We start from the raw sequence: 17,358 nt of genomic DNA on the forward strand, positions 1-17,358 counted from the left end.
CGACGTGGTTTAGATGTTTAAATTTACGTTGCGCGAAATCACCCTTGACATTTGTACTCAAATGGTACATTCTATGTCGTACCCGGAAACAGCTTGAAAACATTTCAAACGCGCGTACCATTTGATTCAAAGAAATTCTTGAAAATAAAGTGGTAAAGTATATCAGTCAGTACTTGATTCTGAATCGGAATAGACTCTCGTAACCAAGAGCTAATTATTACGTTATTAGTCGGAGCGTTAAATTGTAAAAACGGGCAATATAAACCTTTGTTTGGCTAATTGCTAGCTAGCTGTTCACTTATTATAGATAGCAGTCACGTTTTAGCTAGCTTTTTGCCCGGTGACACGTTAACGTTGCCGTTATGTGTAACGTTAGTAACATGAACACTGGACCTGTGCTTTTAAAATTAGCTAGCTCATATAAGATGTCCTATATATATATATATATATATATATATATATATATATATATCCACTATGTGTATATAGCATACTTTGTACCAAAATAACCTAGAATCGAGCTGTTCACCCAGGGTATTGTGGGAATATCAGTCTAACCTCTGACTTGCCCACAGCTAAGTTTGGGTAATATCCAATTTTCAGTTAAACATATCTCAAATAAAGCACTGCTTTGTGTGTTTGATGTTTGCCGATTTGAATGGTGACCGATATAGTTTAGTAAAATACCCACATGCCATACTAGCAGCTGTGTATGCCTCTGTGAGTACTAGAATACACAATACAAGTAGATATTTGAATGAGGTTTGGTCTACCGTTCTCTCCAAGCATCCTGACAAAAATCTAGTGCATACCTTATGATGGTGTCTGATTTAACTGTGCTCTTCAGAGGTTTATTAACTATTTGATCTATGACAGCTGAAGTTGATTTGTTATGCCATTGAACTGAACATGAGAAGTCAGCATAATATTCCACATTTCTATTCCACTATAAATTATGTTCTCACAAAACACAGTACTTGAGGTCTTGCTCAAGCTTGGAGTGGGGGGGATATCAATACAATCCTCTCTATCATTAATATCCAAATCTATATTGTAATGATACATAGCAATACAGCATAATCTATATAATCTCACAATATATATTTAGTAAGCCTACCTTAGCTCAGGTCAATGGCCAATTTTGTTCAGTATACTAAGGTGGTTTATTAAGCAAATGTACGTCTTTTCACAGTGACAAAGTAACGGTGCCTTGTCCTCTTTTATTCTGATGTATAACAGTTGAAGCTCTGATCTGAAGCCAGTTTTACCAGGACACCCAGCATGCAGGAGGACTCTAGCCGCAGTCCCAGTTACACTGTGGCATGCGAGGACTATGTTCATGTGGTTGAATTTAGTCCTTTCAGCTCTGGTACCCCTGCTTCTCTTCTGGCCTACGGTGGAAACCAGTATGTGGTAGTGGGCACCTGCCTATTCCAGGTGAGAGATGCAGCTTCACACAACCCGGTTTACATACAGTAATTCCCAGTTTATTGTTTTCTAAATGCACACTTGTTCCCACAGGAGGAGGATATGGAGATTGAGGGAGTTGAATTTAATGTTATTCGAGCTTTTCATCATGAATTGCGGGTTGATGCTCTCGCCTGGAGCCCAGAGTCCCGGCTGGACAGGATACCCACAATCAGGTACTGCTACTTTGTTTCCAGCACCTTGTTGTGGTGATACCATGTTGCATGGTGCAGGACAGGATGGTAGTGTCTGTCTGTCTGTCTTGAATAGATTGTGGAAGTCCTTGCTTTATAAATAGTTTCAGCGTCAAACTTGCAATATATGCACATGAAACTTTTGCACTGTAAAAGATGCAAATTAGTCGCACTTACAAAACATGTCACTGCTTGTTAATAGAAAATGCATACTGCCAAATGTTGCTCATGACTAATCTTAAACACAGTTTAGTCCATGGTAATGACCACAGTCCTACTCAAATAGAAGAAGACAAAACAAACAGACAAAATAAAGAATGGTTGTTAAAAAAACATGTCAAGTTTCTTCAAAGTTAAAAGCTGCTGAAGTTACTTTGTTTTTTATATTCAGCCTTATAAATGGTTTTCATGGAACTATCACAAATTCTTAAAGTATAATTGTGGTGTTTAGCATGTTTTCTAAACTGTGATTACTACAAATAACTTGTGCACTGGCTGTGCACAATGACATACTCTCTAAGGTATAATAACTGTCTGCTTTTTAACTCCTTGATCATAACCGATTATAGTAACTTTTACCACAGCTAATTTTAAAAAGGCCAACGCAAGAAAATGTTTTTCCTTGTTAAGATTATGAAACAGACAATAAATTATAGATGTTTGTTTCTGGCTGTCAGTGTTAGCTAGGGTACCAGCGAGCCTTCATTTTTCCAGGTTGGTGTCTGTTGTTGACACAATTGCATAGTGAAATGCAATCTAAACGCACATTATATAACATAAACAAAGAACACATTTTCTTGCGGTGGCCTTTCTAAAATGAGTAGTGAAAGTTATGATATCATGTTACGATCGAGTTAGCAGCTTAGCTAGCTACCACGCTAGCTAGTTTAAAAACATACATTTAAATGATTGAAATAGCGCAGTGGGTGATGTATATGGGCCACACGTGCATAAGACTTGCAGTTTGTATATCTTTGTTGTTTTTTGATTTGACAGTCTTGTGCGGTAGCTCTATGGAGTTCCCAGTGTGTTTTGCCCTTCAGGTCCCTGTGCCTGACTGAAAGCTATGAATTGGTTGAAATAAAGGGTTTAAATAAATGGGCACTCTAGATTTGGCATCTGAACAACAACCTTTATAATGCAGGAGGCTACCAAATTAACAATATCTATTTCACAAGATTAATGTCTGTTTATTGTCTAATGTTGTCTGTAAAATCGTGAAATGTCTTAATGTTATTAAGTTGCCTTCGGGATTCGAATATTCAACAATATGGTCTCTGAATGCCGTGCTTTTAAGCTGACAACCCACCAAATCACACCACCTTTTTTAATCCTTTCTTTCAGCATTTTGTGTTACCACACAGCACCTATTGAACCTTGACAAAAATAGAGGCGACAGAAATATAAATTTCAAATAAATTGGCAGATGCTTTTATCGCAACTTTCATTCTTCCCCATACACATGCATCAGTTGGGGATTCAGTGTCTTGCTCAAGAACACTGTGGGCAGCAGGAGCTGGGGATCAAACCACCAACTCTACATTCAATGGACATGCCTCTCTACCAGCTAAGCCGTCCATATATTATTTGAAGAGGTGCTGACATTAGCAGAGTCAATCAGTTTAAGTTATGACTTTATTAGCACAATTGACTGTTTTAAATATAAGTTGGTGTTTATTGTGGGACATCTACAGCTCTAGTGCCTCTTGTTATGTAAGGGGTCATCAGACCACTGTAATAGGATTAGGAGGTGTCAAGGTGTCATACTTCACTCCCACATCAGAAACCTGACATCTACAGTATCTCACAAAAGTGAGTACGCCCCTCACATTTTAGTAAATATTTCATTATATCTTTAACAACACTGAAGAAATTACACTTTGCTACAATGTAAAGTATTAAGTGTACAGCTTGTATAACAGTGTAAATGTGCTGTCCCCTCAAAATAACTCAACACACAGCCATTAATGTCTAAACCGCTGGCAACAAAAGTGAGTACACCCCTATGTTAAATTCCCATAGAAGCAGGCAGATTATTATTTTTAAAGGCCAGTTATTTCATGGATCCAGGATACTATGCATCCTGATAAAGTTTCCGTGGCCTTTGGAATTAAAATAGCCTCACATCATCACATACCCTTCACCATACCTAGAGATTGGCATGGTTTTATGTCAGTTAGCCTAATAGCTGGTTTGATTTGCATTGAGAGATGATTTTATGGAAAGTACCCCATGCCAATCTCTAGGTATGGTGAAGGGTATGTGATGATGTGAGGCTATTTTAATTCCAAAGGCCAAGGGAACTTTATCAGGATGCATAGTATCCTGGATCCATGAAATAACAGACCTTTAAAAATAAACATCTGCCTGCCTCCATGGGAATGTAACATAGGGGTGTACTGACTTTAGTTGCCAGCGGTTTTGACATGAATGGCTGTGTGTTGAGTTATTTTGAGGGGACAGCACATTTACACTGTTATACAAGCTGTACACTTAATACTTTACATTGTAGCAAAGTGTAACTTCTTCAGTGTTGTCCCATTAAAAGATATAATGAAATATTTACTCAAATGTGAGGGGTGTACTCACTTTTGTGAGATACTGTATGTCTTTAAACACAACAGTATAAATATTCACAAACACACGTCTATTGACTAGAACAAGAGGCAGTTGTGAAGAAAGCACAGCAGACACGCTGAGTGAAAAAAAGTCATCACTGCCTCACTGTCATGCTGCAGCTGCCAGGATGTGAGCCAAGTTATTTCAGGTGGCCTTGGACAGGAGGGAAGTAGTCTAACTGTAGATTGTTAGAAAGCAAGAGTTTCCTCCTAATTGGAGTGGTGGATGGGAAGGTTCCACGATCCCCCCGGAGGTGTTTAGGCTTTCTGTAATTGAAAAGGAAAGGCAGCGATAATTCCTGGCCTTCTGTGGTTTACTCCACAGGGCCCTCGAGCCAGCCCTGTGACGTGCGCACATGTTATTGCACTGATGACTACCCACTCAGGTTCCATCCTTCCCTTCGATCTGCACGTAGCCGTGCCTTCCAGGAAAAGTATAACATTCTCACGGTCTTGCCTCAAGTGGGGGCCCAGAGAGAGTGAAAGAGATGAGAGGAGGAGAAAGGGCTTGAGCTGCAGCGCTGCCACCATCCACCACAGCAGCGTGTAATGGGAAGATGTGCAGAATAATGAATCCTACAAAGACCAGACACACCACACATAACGACTAACTTTAGTTAGAAAGAAGAACTAACAGTTAGAAAGAACACACATGGAATTTCAGCATTTACTTTGCAATCTACAGGTGTGCAGTGTCACATATCATTCAATGCAATCTAACAATAAGACAAATTAGGCCCACCATTGTGCACTACAATTTACTGCTTATTAGAGAATGAACAATTTGCTGTGGCGTGGCTGATTGCAAAGACAAACAATCCACCCCATCTGACAAGTAGCAGCCTTATTTAATTACTGACCAATCACAATCCTTCTCAGAGCAGATTTGTTCAGCATACGGACAAATCAAGCTTACAAGGAGTGAAGAAGAGCTGTGGAAAGAAAATGTTACATCTGCTCTTTGGAAGTATATATTATTTTTTTTTTTTAAAGAGGATGTGTGGAACAACAGTAGGGATTTTTCTTTTTGTCAGAATGGAGGTAAAGACATTTGTTGTTGCTAACTTTTTAACTGCCAGTGATGGTCTTCACTCGGAGGGCATAACACACAGGTTCAGGCTGTCCCACCTCAAGTTGTGCAGCCGTTGTGACCAACCAGTAGGGGACACTAGTGTAGTGACAAGGATAACCCCCACCGGCTTCCCAACCAAGCTAAAGATACAGCTACTGGGAGTCAAACCCTCTCTTAGGTGTGAACTTTGCCCCAATTTTTGTTACATTTTTTTTTTTAAAGATGTGTTTTTGACATTTTGAGAAATATGCTCATTAACCAGGGGAGACTTCAGGAAGTCACAGCGGCTGACTCATATTTCACAAACAAGATATTATGTATGTTAAATAGTGAGCTTCGGTGCTTCTAGGCAGCATTTTGAACTTGGGACAGAGTTAGGCTAGCTGTTCCCCCTGTTTCCAGTCTTTATGCTGAGCCAAGCTAACTGTCTGTAGCTCCAGACATTAGAGTGGCAGCAATATTCTGATATAACTCTTGGCAAGAGAGCAAATGAGGTTTTCTTTGGGGGAGAAAGCATGTGCCAGGCGTCAGAATTCAAATGTTGATGCAACTGAAGAAGTTTTACACTTAAAGATGATCCTCTCCCCCCAAAAAGGTCTCCTGTTTCTGTGTGTTCTCAGGTCTCTTGGTTGAGGGTTACTTTGTGGTGACATCACTTTTGATAAACTCTTGTCTCTCATTTCTGTCTTGGGCTAAAGCAACACCAACACTTTAATGTCAAAGCCATTTTCTTTATTGATCTCCTCTTGTGTTATACACTAAAAGTCACTATTAAAAAGGGAAACATCAGTGAATTTCAGCTTTGTTGTTGTGCTCAATTACAACAACAAAGCTGAAATTCACTGGTGTTTCCCTTTTTAATAGTGACTTTTAGTGTATAACACAAGAGGAGATCAATAAAGAAAATGGCTTTGACATTAAAGTAAAAAGGGCCAGAAAGTGTTCCATACTTTACTCTAAAGTACAACACTAATTTGTAGGGTTAGAAGGCCTATCCTAATATAATCTAATCTACTGTAGCAGTAATACCCTGAAGCACGTTAAGGGTGTTTGTAGTGACATCATGCCAAATCCATCTGTGCCTGCGACTGAAAATGTGTAAACCGCTGTCTGTTTATTCTGGTGATATGTGTGTTTTTCTTGTCATAAGTGAGTTAGTGTAATTGTGTGAATAATTGCAGGCACTGGTGTATACTACGACTGATTAGAGGGAAAGTCCACACAGGTTTTTGAACAGAGACCTGTGTAAATGGCGTGAGGAATCTTGTTTTTCTCCGTGTTTATCTTAGCTTGCAATTAGAATCTCCCTGGCAGCGTTTCCACTGATCACTGTCCAAGTTTCTACCGCACACACTGACACACTCATCCAGAGGTGTCAGTCTAGGCGGCTGCAGGCATGCATGTAGGAAGAGATGTCGCCTGTCATTGGGTCTGTACAGTCTGACTCTGTTTTGATGTTCTCTCTCTGTTTATTTGTATATCCTCACCTTTCTTCTCCTCTTCCTTTCTCTTTGCAGATTTTGCACCGCTGGAGCTGACAGAAAGCTACGCCTGCTGACTTCTGATCTTCAGGATAGACATGAAGTCAAGGTAGTGCAGCATCTGGAGCACATTGGCCAGAATTGCGCTTGTCAGTTGGCATCAAACTCGTTCTACTTAGCACTGACATTTGGTACTTAGTAAAACAGGAAAGTAGCCATGCACATAGAAAGCAGAGCTGCAGCTTAGTGTAGTAAGCCCAGTTTTGCTAGAAAATGCTCATTTAACAGTTTATTGATCATGTGTTTCCTGTTTTTGTTTACATATTGTTTTTCTATGCTGTTTCCTAGGTGATGGAGGGCCACACCAGCTACATTAACCATTTGGTGTTCGAGCCCACAGAGGGAAAACAAATTGCTTCCGTCAGTGATGATCACACTTGCAGGTCCGAACCGTTTTATTTCCGTCCGTGGTTGTGCGTGCGTGCGTGTGTTCCCAGCTTCTGATTTTCAGTTCTGTTCTCTGTTAATGGTGCATAACGTCCTGACTGTGTTTCCACAGTGAAACTTGATGCTAAGCACAACATGCTCCGGTGTGACTGTGCGTAAGCACAGAGCTGCTTTGTAGCTTTTCTAGCTAATTGGTTAAATATGGGAATCCAATTAGCTGCAGAACATTTTCCTTTCAAAGGGGGACCTATAACACGGTCCCCAAATTTGCTTTTTCAATTAATTCTAGAGGAGGGAAAATATGTGTCAGCGGCCAGGGTCACCTCAGGGACACCCCCCCCCACATCATCCTGAAACATGCAAAGCTGTGTTGCAGTACTGGGCCCCTTTGTTTTATTGTTAATGTACAGTAAGGGTATCAATTCTTTATTTTGATACTTTTAGATTTCAACCAAAAGTTGCAGGCAGATTTGCTTAAATGCAGACTTAAAATGTTCATATTTTAAGCCCAAAGTCCACCCCAAAGGGACTTACCATCTTCCAGAGAAAACAAAAACAAACTGCTCCAAACAGCTCTATTGTAGTCCAGCCTTTATTTCTGTGACGAACGTGCGTCACTTGGTAACACACGTTATAATGCTCACCTAGCTGCTAGCATGGCACGCCCTCATACTCTGCAACTGACTAGCTAGCAGTACTTACCTAGGTACTGCGCATGTGCGACTCCCAACAAAGATGGAACAGAAGTGAGATGTCTCACTCTGTAGCTAAAACAGAAAGCTCAACACACAGGGTGAGAAGAGGAGCTGCAGCAATGTGCAGTATGACAAATGTATGGTGTTTTCTGAAAATGAAACCACATAAACCTATTCTGGTACAACCACTAAATACAATTATGAACATGAAAATGAGCATAATATGAGCACTTTAACTATTTTTATTATTACCAATTAATTTGCCTATTATTTTGTCAATTAGTCGTTAAATGTTAGTAAATTGTGTAAAATGTGCAGCACAGTTTCCCAGAGTCCAAGGTGACATCTTCAAATGGCTTCCTCTTTCTGGCTAACAGTCTAAAACTTCAACATGTTCAGTTTACAATGATGCAAAACAGAGAAAAGCAGCCAATCATCACATTCAAGAAGCTGGAACCAGAACGTTTAAAGATTAATCAGTGAGGGCTGTCACTTAAAAAAAAGAAAAGAAAGACAAGTCTTAATGAATGAAACAAAACTTGTTGTTGAACCGTTCTAACTTAGCCCGTGTCGCCTAATAGCCAGGTAGCCACATCAAGCGGTGACACTTTGATTGGCACCGACTTGATGATTGTCCTGTCCTGCTCAGTGTCTTGTCCGGCCACATTAGCTCGTCTGAATCTCCTCCACTCATGTTCACTCTCCTCTTCCTCTGCCTCCGCTGACCGGCCAAAGAAAACAGGAATGCGCTCCATGTGCTGAAAGATTTAAATTCTGTCATGTTGAGAAAATATTGGACATGGGTGGAAGACAGGCGGAACAAGGAATAGATCAAGTTAACAGGAGAGGACCTTCCAGTCAGCCCACACAAACTGAGGCTCAATATGAGAGGAGGAAACTAGTCCTGCAGAAAGGGAGGGAGGGGAGTGTTTGCCTGCATGTAAAGCCTCATGACCTATCCATCACTCTGTTAGGTTTGGCAGCAGTGCCTCTACTATAAGTTTGCTTAGCTTTGTCATCACTGTCCCCTGCAGTTGTGGGAACTCGGCTGTTGCCAACATGCAACCTGACGCTGCCGCATCTAGGTGGGGAGCCAAACTCCACTCCCTCAGGGGAGTTTACATTTGGTTCAGGTAGTCTAAACAGCTCATGGTATCAGTATAGATGGAGCGGGGTGAGACTGTGGGAAAATGTGCCACCTAGAGATCACGAGGGCACACTGCAGGATGCTGAGAGGATTTGGGGTTGACTGAGTTCGCAGATGAACTCAGGACAACGGACACCTGCTGCTGCTGCATTATGTATATTGTGGTTTAAAGCATTTTGTCTTGTTCTCAGTGATAATCTGTCAGTTTTTCTCGACTCATTATGTTGTCTTGGACTGACGTACCCCCACAGCTCTAGTACTTTGTCATGTTCTAAATATGTTCTTATGCATAGATTATAAACTGGATGTTATTTAAATCCATTAGTTACAAACCTTTTTTCATACAATTTAATTGTCAAGGTTTAGGTAAATGTGGGTTTTAGACATGTATTATTCATTACTTTGAGCCTACTATTTGAATAATGTATTCATTACCTTTAGCTATTTCAAGAATTTTCATCACTTTAATATGTTTCAACTGTCACTTTAAGATAGCAATATCTATTTCAGACATTAGCTATTACTTTTAGCTTGCTATTTCATTTCATGGGGTATGTACTGTGTAGTCTGAATAGCTTAGCTGGTAGCTTACTAGTTATTATAAGTAGTATTTTGTAAATCCTAATTTATGTGTTTATTTTCCTCCTTAAAGCTATAGTGTGTAGTTTCTGATAACAACACTGTCGGCGCGTCCACATGATACAAGCCTTCCGTGATCGCGCACGCGCCCCCACCCCTCCTCCACACAGTTACTAGTAGCCAAGGAGGACACGGAGAATTAAAAAAACATGATGGACTCTTCAGAAGAGGTATAGATAAAGGCAATTAAGAAGTGGAGCGACGAAGCGATTGAGAGCCTTAAAGGCTGTTTTGACTGTACAATATGGGACACCTTCTTTGACACTTGCAGGGATCTGGAGGAATTAAACTCCGTGGTGACAGATTATATTCAGTTTTGTGTGGACTGTGTAATTCCAGATAAAAACAAAGTATTTCCCAACGACAAACCATGGGTAAATAAAGAACTCAAAGTAGCACTGAAAAGGAAAAGGGAAGCTTTTAAACAAGGGGATATGGCCCAGACGAAGGCTGTACAAAGGGAGATAGGCATTTAACCAATATGTGCAAGCATACATATAAACTACAGATTGAGGTGAAAATGAGGGGTAATGACTTAAAACAGGCATGGCAAGGGATGTACACAATGGTAGGGAACGAGGTGAGGAGAAGCCACGTTAACACAAATGGAGATGACCTGCAATACTTTTTATGCAAGATTTGATACATCGGATTTCTCCTCAGAGCGTAATTCTATCAGACAACAACTTCATTGTGGTCCTCCCCTGGTTGTAACAGCTGAGGAGGTGCCTAGAATCTTCAAAAAGATTGTTCCAAAAAAGGTTGGTCCTGATAACATCAGAGGAAGGGTTCTAAAGGGCTTGACCCACCAGCAGATGACTATAGAGGGGCAATGGATTGAAGTGGTAGGGGAGTATAAATACTTAGGAACAATAATAGATGCTAAGCTATCATGGAATACCAACACTGATGCCATCTATAAAAAGGGTCAGCAGCGACAGAAAAAGACATGATGGTCCTTTTATATTGCTTTTTTGTTGAGAGTATTTTAACTTTCTGCTCCATTGCCTGGTATTTGTCTTTGGCAGTGACAAACAAAAATAAATTACACAGGATAGTTAACATGGTCAGCAAGATTGCTGGACATCAGTTAAATTCTCTGACCACGATCTGCGAATCCAGGGTGGAGAGGAAAGGACATGCAAGGGGAAGGGAGGGTTTAGTGGTCCTGTTGTTGTCTATGGTCTGTTGTCTATCTGATGAGCTGCGTGGTGCAAGATCAATTTACGAAAGGATCAATAAATGTCTATCTATTTATCTTCACTTGAGTTTCTGCGTGGGGAAGTCGCCGGAAGACACAATCTTCTGAACATAGCCATACTGAGAAATACAGACAGAGTTGTGTGGAGCTGATAGTCTTAATTAGCTTTGTAGCAACTCATTTGGCAACGGCTTGAATGTAACGGACGTTTATTAATATCAAAAAGTTATGCGCTAAAGCTTTAACACAAATAGGTGGATATACTTTTTTAATCAATTTCAAGTTTAGCAACTCCACAATCTTTCCACATGCCGTATCCCCCGGCCCCTATAGAAGTACCCCCCCATGGTTTTTTGGTTGGGAATTACTGTTCTATCCCATTAGCCAAACTTGTTAATTTGTATACATGTATTCTCGCCAGGTGTATGGGGGGAAACAAGCCAACCCAATAAATATGTCAATTGGTTTCAGTAACTCTTTCAACAGTAAAAGTCTGGATTATTATTTTTTTTAAACAGATAATGATGGACATAAAATCAAATGTTGAGCTTGGTTGTTAAATTAGATGCCGAAACATTGTGCACCTCAACCGGAGCGACCCTGTGATGGGATTATATTGTTTGAGTCTTCCAGTTCTCTCCCTCGAGAGAGTCACCTCCGATTATTTACTCTGCTCTCTACAATAAATCAGATCATGCAGCGCTAACAACGTTTCCCGTTTCCTCCACTTATGGGAAACATTGACATACCGTAACGTTACGGCCACACTGTTTTCTCACTTAGAAAACACAATACAACTCTGTTGTACATGGACGCAGAGTGTTATTGCTTGATGTAGTGTTATGCAATTACTCAGTGTTTTATCAGAGGTGGTCACGCGTGTTTTCGTGTCTCATGACTTTCACCTCGTTTGGCGGAGGTCATGTTTTTTTGGGGAGCCGGTGCTCTCCGTTTGAAGGGCAGAGTGGTTGACCACAGTTTGGCTGTTGGTGGTGTAGCGTGCAATTGAGCTCTGCTTGGCTAGTGGTCTGAAAGAATAGGGTTTAGTCGTTGTTTTCCCGATGTGGTCTGGGGGTTTTTTTCTTTTCTTTTTTCTGCTCAGCCTCACTCATGCTCCACGGTGAAGGCTCTGGCTGAGTCTGCACATGGGCAAAGGAAAGAAGCCCAGCGTTTCGACAGGGCTCTATCCTGCTGCAGGGGAGATGAGGCAGGAAAAGTTGAGTGTTTACTGAGGTCTTCATCTGAGACGGGGCATATCCTCTCCTTCACCGCACCACTGAGGACATCAATCTCTCCAACAACACACTTGACATTTAGATGGTCTTTGGAGGTACTTTTTGGGCTTTATTAGATGATGTCTTCTGCATGACCTCATCAGTCAGCGCCTTCCCATGCTTCACAAGCGTTTGTTTTATTTTCCCAGAAACACTTGCAGCCCCCCCACCACTACACCCCCTTCCCCACCTCCTCTCGTTGTTCAGGGATCATTCAGATGTGGTTAACCATAGATCCAGGTCTCAGGACCCGCAGTTCTCTCCATCCAAGTGATTCATTACATCCGTGGTCTTTCTCAGCTGCTTTTGCTATCATAGGTCTTATTTAGCTTTAGAATCGACCGTTATTTAAATAAGATTGGTCATAATCCTCACACATTGTGGCGTTTGCTTGCAAAACCCTCCTGTTTCATTTTCACAAAGCAGGATGCTGTTCAACTTCCCTGCGCTGCTCTTCCTCAACTGACACGCATCCTGCTGCCCTTTCTGTACTCTACAGAAAATGAATGGCAGCGGGCCGCCCACAGCGAAACATTTGCTGTAATGTGAGTGGAGCGTAACGCCGACTCAGGCGAGGGTGATGTCCCCCACACACCCCCACCCGCTATCATAGCTCAATGTAATGTGAGGCTGGCGTTTTCCCTGAAAGAGGAGTCCAGCATAAGTCTGTCTGTCTTCACAGCTCAGGGCTCAGATCTGAGAAAAGAGCCCTCTTTTCCTGGAAAAACAAAGAACATCCCTGAACATCACTTGCGCACAACAAGCAGAAGTAAGATCAATTAGGAGCAAACATGAAGTTGGATGAAAACTTGTTGACTATTATTGCCCGCATTGTGTGCCATAAAAGCCTCATAGTCGTGTGTCTTGTATTGAGAACTTGAGCTTGAATTCTGTTAAAAAAAAAAATAAAAAAATAAAAAGCATCAGAAGAAGAAACAATGAAATGCCTTTTTTTAAAGAATATTTTGACTTAAGGTAATGAGGAAACTTGTGACAGTATATCTGTTTGGATCGAGGCTGTATATGTCTTACAATTAGGCCACCTGGGCAATGAACCATGTCATTTTGTTTTGGATCGATCACCACAAAGAAAGAAAGAAACCTTGGGAAAGTGAACTCTTTTCAGATATTATTCTCAGGGTGGCTCAAATGCCGATGCTATTTTTGGAAGTGCTCTAAAACCCCATCTTTGTTGTTAATTAAGAGGTAGTGGATTTTGTTTTGGATTTTAGGCCAAGAGCGGTTCACACATCAAGTCCAATCAATCCGTAATATTACTAATGGGAACTGATTAAAAGTCCTGTGTTTGTTACCCCCTTCACAATAACCTTGCAAAGAATTCTCACAACAATTTCAGTTCATCATAAAACTGGTACAAATACTTATAAAACTTGAATTTTGCAAATGTAATGTTTGGAACCACTAAAAGCCTGCTAGGTTATACAATCACTTTGTCCCATCAGTTATATTTTAGTTTTAATGCTCATCTGAATTGATTCCTACAGGGTGTGGGACCTGGATGGAAATGAAAGCACTACTCTCAGACTTGGCTCTCCTGGCATCAGTGTGTGCTGGCACCCAGAGGAAGCCTTTAAGGTAGGAGGGGTTTGTTTTTAGATACATGCTTATATTCTTCAAACTCATGAATTAGTTGTCTATAACTTAGTACACCCTGAACTCCAATCACATAGTCAGGTGGGAGGTCAGGTGAACTGCAGAATGTAACGTTAGGTGAGGTGTCTCAGTGTTTAAAGCCAAGTGGCCATTAGATGACAGGCCAGGTAATTTGGTTATCCTCCGTTATGGGGCCCCGGCGTCAACGCACCTCATGTAGGAGGGTTGCCCTCCCATGCCCCTGGCCTCATTCATTCGTCATGCTGTCCAACAAACCTGGCCATTCGCACACACTCGCAGTATCTCTACCATTGCATGCTGGTACAAACTCTGTATGACCCTGACTGAGAACAAGCAGGTATTGAAAATAGATGGATGAATAGTAAGATGGATGTAAATAAGATAAAATAAAATGGAACTTTATTCATCCCGAATAAATTGTTCTGCAGCAGTTGCATTACAAAGTAGGAAATAGTGCAAATATAAAATATCAATAAAGGTGAAAAAATATAAATAAACAGATATCCAAATATCCACCAAATCCAAAATATACACAATGCCAAAAACATAAACAAGGTTAACGGTAAGGTTGCTTCTTGTGGCAATGTCAAATCTCAGGTACAGGTATAATCACTATATTCAAAATGTTCAGGGATTATGTCCATGATATTGCAAATTTTGTCCCGTAAATCAGAAAATTGTAATGATTGTAATCCAGAATAGAGCTGAAATGGCTGCTGGAGATGCACCCATCGTAGCAACATGAACTATAAATACCGGTTTAAAAGACCCGTCTGTCCTCTCCAGTTAATGGTGGCAGAGAAGAAGGGAACAATTCGCTTCTATGACCTGGTGACCCAGCAGGCCATTCTGTCAGTGGACTGTGGTCAGTCACCACTCATGTCAGCGGATTGGTGCCTCACAAACACAATTAAAGTCGGTGCTGTGGCAGGCAACGACTGGCTCATCTGGGACATAACTCGCTCCAGGTAAGCAAGGGAGCGTGGGTAATGTTCTATTGATGCTGCGTGACGTATTGAATCGGGATGATGGCACATAATGGGACGTCCTTGTTTTTATTCTTTGCAGTTACCCTCAGGAAAAAAGACCAGCCCACATAGATAAAGCAAGGTTATTCAAGTAAGAAAAATGAATTCTTAATTTATTTATTTTTTACTTTTGCAAGGCTTTTTTTTTTTTACTGATTTTAACCTGGATTTTATGTCTCCACGCACCCACAACTTGCCAATTCAAGAGCTCAAAGGAATAGTTTGGATCTTTTGAAGTGTGGTTGTATGAGGTACTTATCCAGTCAGTGTATTAGCTACAGTAGATGGCGGTCGGCACGCCACCAATTTGGAGAAGCAGGTAGAAGTACCGACTCGGAAACTACGAAATGTGCTGCTAAACGTATTTTAGACCCCTAAAAGGACCACCTAAACAAATCAATATCAGTTTAAGTGTACGCTATATTTAGAATACTCTGCTTTACTTTGCCGTCAGACATCCCTTTCTGACGCTTAACTGAAGCTGTTATTTCTGTCTCTTCAAATCCACCAGACTCCAGCGGTAGACTAACAACTCCCGTGTTCTGTGAGGTAAAATTACAAGCGGTGAAAAAATTCTAAATATAGCTTACACTTAAACTGATATTGATTTTATTAGGTGGGCCCTTTTTTAAAGAAAATGTTTTGAGCATTTCCAAACAGCTAAGTGAGAAAGGGGAGAGAAAGAAGGGGGAAGACATGCAGGAAATCGTCACAGGTCGGATTTGAACCCTGGACCTCTGCGTTGAGGCATAAACCTCCAAGTATATGTGCGCCTGCTCTACCCACTGAACCAACCCGGCCACAGGTGGGCCCTTTTTTAGGTGGCTGAAATACCTTTTGCTGTGGGGCTCTATCCACTGCAGTTCATTGCTTAGCCATCTACTGTAATACACTGACTATGGATAAGTACCTCGTTCAACCCCATTTCAAAAGATCCAAATGTCCCTTTTAAGTTTTACATGCATGCAGATAAAACATTTGAATTGATTGCCAGCTGTTTTTAATGTACAACATTTTAAAAGTTGGTGGGATGACATTTAAAGAGATGAGATCTTCTCAGGTGGTCTCGAGCCAACGAAAACCTCTTTGCCACCACTGGATGTCCAGGAAAGATCTGCAGTCAGTTACTCATCCACCATCTTGGCCACCCACAGGTGAGTGAGATACTATTCTCAGTCCAGATCATTATGTGTAAAATGTTCTCTCCAGCTCCAGTCTCATATCACACACACTGATGTCATTACAGCCAGTGATGATCGGATCGGCCACAGTAGGATCGGGCCTCAGCTGGCACCGGACGCTCCCGCTATGTGTGATTGGTGGCGACAGGAAACTTTGCTTCTGGATGACTGAAATGTAGACATCTGTATAGCACCTGTCATGGTGGATAACTGATCTTAGTGTTTCTATTCTAGTAAATGTCCAATAAAATAAATATTTTTCTGAGTATCTGCTGAGTTTTTATTGAATTTGATGGAAATTGGCTGCATGCTTGAGCTTTGTTCTTTTTCATTTCTGACTACCCCTTCAGGTCTGCTCCAGATAAACAGCGGGCTGGTTGTTGCTCTGCGAAGAGCTCGTTTTTCTTTTCTCTTAAGAGTAAGTTACATCAGCTGTCTGTTATGTCCTGCCAAGACAGCTGTACTTCAAAGGAATGCATCGAGGCATCAGTGCCAGCTCTCCACTTCACCGGCCAACATGATCACCGTACTTCAGGTGTTCTCTCTCTGACTGTTTCTCAATGTCCTCACTATCAATGACAGACTCTGAATTATATCAATAATATATCTTGGTATGGGCTGAAGAAAACAGGAAGGTTAGGATGAGGGCAAAAGTAGGAGGTCTGGCCGTGGTCCAGCTGTTAGACAAACCCTGCAGGGGACGCCGGGGTTGTACGTGTAATCATAGGAAGAGGCCATTTCAGGTCATCTCCAACTCCATGGCATGCGAAGTGAGAGCTTCATAAGGATGCAGGGAGAGGAAGAGATGCGCATCACCTTACCTTGGAGAATAATTATCAACGCTCCACAGACCAAACATGGAAGACAAGGGATCGTTTGGCAGGAACTTGTAATGCCCTCTGGTAAAACAAGGACTCATTGTACTTACACAGGAATGTCATGTGTGAGAAACCACCGTCTCCATTTTCATGCCAGTCATATGCCCGCTAAGCTACAGAGGGCACTCATTTAATTAACTTGATCATGAATCATTCTAGGTGACAGCTGATCACCTGTTTCCACAGATGTAATTAATCTTCAACGTTGGATAAATATGCATTCCTACTAGGGTGTTTAACAGAGCCATTTATTGTGCTTTTATTAATGTATACGCCAGCTGAAAAACTAGGTTGTATTGTACAGCGACGCCCTGCACGACAGAACACAGCAAGAAGAGGCCGTGGAGACCTCCACTCTTTCAAACTAGTTCGTCAACCTTGTATATTTCTTGGACAGGACG

At 41.3% G+C, this 17,358-nt stretch overlaps 1 protein-coding gene across 1 annotated transcript; it reads left to right on the forward strand.

Annotated features, from left to right (window-relative positions):
* The first annotated feature begins 49 nt into the window (after positions 1–49).
* nup37 (nucleoporin 37) lies at positions 50–16,347 on the forward strand. The gene is made up of 10 exons (XM_078242986.1): positions 50–152; positions 1,240–1,437; positions 1,522–1,643; positions 6,869–6,941; positions 7,181–7,275; positions 13,741–13,831; positions 14,657–14,838; positions 14,939–14,989; positions 15,959–16,052; positions 16,145–16,347. Exons 2-10 carry the CDS (start codon positions 1,282–1,284, stop codon positions 16,256–16,258), a joined length of 978 nt encoding a protein of 325 aa, XP_078099112.1. The 5' UTR covers positions 50–152; positions 1,240–1,281; the 3' UTR covers positions 16,259–16,347.
* Positions 16,348–17,358: the final 1,011 nt, after the last annotated feature.

This window comes from Sander vitreus, chromosome 23, assembly GCF_031162955.1.
Source record: "Sander vitreus isolate 19-12246 chromosome 23, sanVit1, whole genome shotgun sequence".
In the NCBI taxonomy this organism is placed as follows: domain Eukaryota; kingdom Metazoa; phylum Chordata; class Actinopteri; order Perciformes; family Percidae; genus Sander; species Sander vitreus.